Source organism: Mus pahari, chromosome 6 (genome assembly GCF_900095145.1).
Source record: "Mus pahari chromosome 6, PAHARI_EIJ_v1.1, whole genome shotgun sequence".
Taxonomy (NCBI): domain Eukaryota; kingdom Metazoa; phylum Chordata; class Mammalia; order Rodentia; family Muridae; genus Mus; species Mus pahari.
Genome location: NC_034595.1, coordinates 96,270,227 through 96,272,765, shown reverse-complemented (window position 1 = coordinate 96,272,765; position 2,539 = coordinate 96,270,227). Strand labels below are relative to the sequence as shown.

The 2,539-nt window shown below is 48.9% G+C and overlaps 1 protein-coding gene across 1 annotated transcript in view; it reads left to right on the top strand.

The window, feature by feature from the left end:
• The window catches only part of Tnfrsf8 (TNF receptor superfamily member 8), a 49,306-nt gene that overhangs the window by 27,437 nt on the left and 19,330 nt on the right, over window positions 1-2,539 (top strand). The window contains exons 9-10 of the mRNA XM_021201089.2: window positions 1,071-1,169; window positions 1,296-1,349. Of these exons, the coding sequence (XP_021056748.1) occupies window positions 1,071-1,169; window positions 1,296-1,349 (153 nt within the window). The remainder of the gene's footprint in view (window positions 1-1,070; window positions 1,170-1,295; window positions 1,350-2,539) is intronic.

The following is a 2,539-nucleotide window of genomic DNA, read 5'->3' as shown; positions in this document are numbered from 1 at the left end:
AAAAAAAAAAAAAAGAAGAAGAAGAAGAAGAATGTGAAATCTGAAATTACCTGGCCTGAGTGGTGACTCTAGGGGTGACTTTGGACAAGATTTAGTCTTCCTCCTTTGGCTTTAAAAAATATTCATTCATTCCTATGTATATGATGTTAGTGCCCCAATGCCATGGTGCATGTCTGAAAGTTAGAGGGCAGTTTCTGCGGGCTTCTTTCCTTCCACCTTTCTGTGGGTTCTGGACATTGAACTCAGGTCATCAGGCTTGCAGTAAGTACTTTACCCACTAACCATCCCGCTAGCCCTTTTTGTTTTAATGGCTGAAAATGCTTTGTGCAGAGCTGACCTTGTGCCTGCCCTCGGGAGCTGATGGTCTCAGTTTCCCTAACCAGCCTTCGCTCTCCCCATCCCAACCAGCCACAACACTCTAACTTCTAGAGTTTTGTTTTGTTGTTTTTTGTTTTGTTTTGTTTGTTGTTGTTTTTTATATGAGTCTCACTATGTAGCCTTGGCTAGCCTAGAGCTAGGTATGTAGATTAGGCTAACTGGTCTACCTCCACCTCCCTAGTGCTGAGATTACAGTCATGTAACACTATACCCTACCCATTCTAATTCTTCTTTTTTTTTTTAATATATATGAGTACACTGTAGCTGTCTTTAGACACACACCAGAAATGTGCGTTGGATCCCATTACAGATGCTTGTGAGCTACCATATGGTTGCTGGGAATTGAACTCAGGACCTCTAAAGAGCAGTCAGTGATCTTAACTGCTGAGCCATCTCTCCACCCCCACCCTACCCCCATTCTGATTCTTGATGTCTCAATTTCTCATCCTCTCTGGTTTCTTTTTCTTATTTTCTGAGCTGCCAAATAGCTTTCTGGAGCCAGGTGGAGGAGGTAAGTTAAGGACTGAATCAGACGGTCCCAGCTTCAGGAAGGTCCAGGAAGGCTCACCTCAGTGGGACCCATGTCCCAGGAGAAGTAGGAAGTGGGCTGCACCTAGGACTGTCCTATGTGGTTCAGGGAAGGGCCCTGGCTCCTAGCTGTGTACATAGTACAGGATGACACTGTGTTTCAGGGTCCATGCTCTTCTGGGTGGCCATGGTGGTGCTACTGGTTGGCTCCGGCTCCTTCCTCCTGTGTTACTGGAAGGTCTGTAGGAGGCGGTTCCAGCGGAGTAAGTGCATGTGTCTTGGGGTCCTGGGGAAGGTGGCTGCATTTAGCTGGCCTAGCCTGGGTGCTGCCCTGTCTGTCCCTTCCCTACCTGCTCACTCCCTAAGCCCCAAGCCTGCTGTTTTTGCAGAGTTTCACCTGGACTACCTAGTGCAGACCTTCCAGCCCAAGATGGAGCAGGCAGGTGAGTATCTGGCCATGCGAAGGGCTGTCTGGGCCAAGATGGATAGGTGCATGACCAGTGTAGGACCTGGAACCTAGACCACACACACACACACACACACACACACACACACACACACACACACACAAAATATTGTCCAGCAAGGGGTGTTTTGAGTTGGAGAAGTTTCATAAGTACATGCTCGTACCTCCTAAGTGCTCCCCAAGCAAGGGGGTTTTTGTGTTTTAATGGTTTCAAGCTTGTTTCCATGAGCTGTTGGGCAGGGCTTATTGAAACCGCTGTTTGCTTTCTTGACATTTTTCTAGTATTAGAGTTTCCATTGCCGTCAGTTAATTTTTTTTTGTTTGTTTGTTTCGTGAGAACTGTCTTGTTAGAACAAGAAAGAGAGAGATGATATCCAAAGAGTCTATCTAGGCTGTGAGACTGGCCTCAGTATTGTGTCTGAGGCTCGTTTTGGATCTCTAGCTTTCCCTGGGTCCCTTGATGTTTGGGTTTCCAGGGTGAACACACAGGGTCCAGATAACTATATTCTAGGCAAGGATAGTCATGACCTGGGCAGTCTGGGCCTGAGCAAAGTAGACATGACCTGAGCAGGGTAGGTGTGACCTGGGCAGAGTTGGCATAGAGTGGGTATGGTCTGGGCATGGTTGGTATGGCCTGGGAAGAATTATCTTGAACAGGGTAGGCATGGCCTGGGCAGGGTTGGCATAACCTGAGTAGAGTGGATATGGTCTGAATAAAGTAGATATGGTCTGGGCAGTGTGGGTATGGCCTGGGTAGGCTGGGCAGGGTGGGTATAGTCTGGGCGGAATGGTCTTGAGAAGGGAAAGGTAGGCATGGCCTAGGCATGGTGGGCCTGGGCAGTGTGGGGACAGCCTGGGCAATGGGTCTGTTCTGGAACAGTGGGTGATAAAGGAGCATGTATTCATTTCCTTGCTGTCCTCGTGAACATATCTTCAGCACAGGCTTTGCCTGGGCACGGGCAGTCCTAGATCTTTCAAACTTCCAGACGAGTGTGACAGCTGGTAAGAGCAGACAGCCATAGGTGTTTCAGCCCCAGAAACTCCTCTGAAGTGAAGACTCATGTTCCCCTACTGGCCTGTGAGCAGGGACCTATGGCCTGTGAGCAGGGACCTATGGCCTGTGAGCAGGGACCTATGGCCTGTGAGCAGGGACCTATGGCCTGTGAG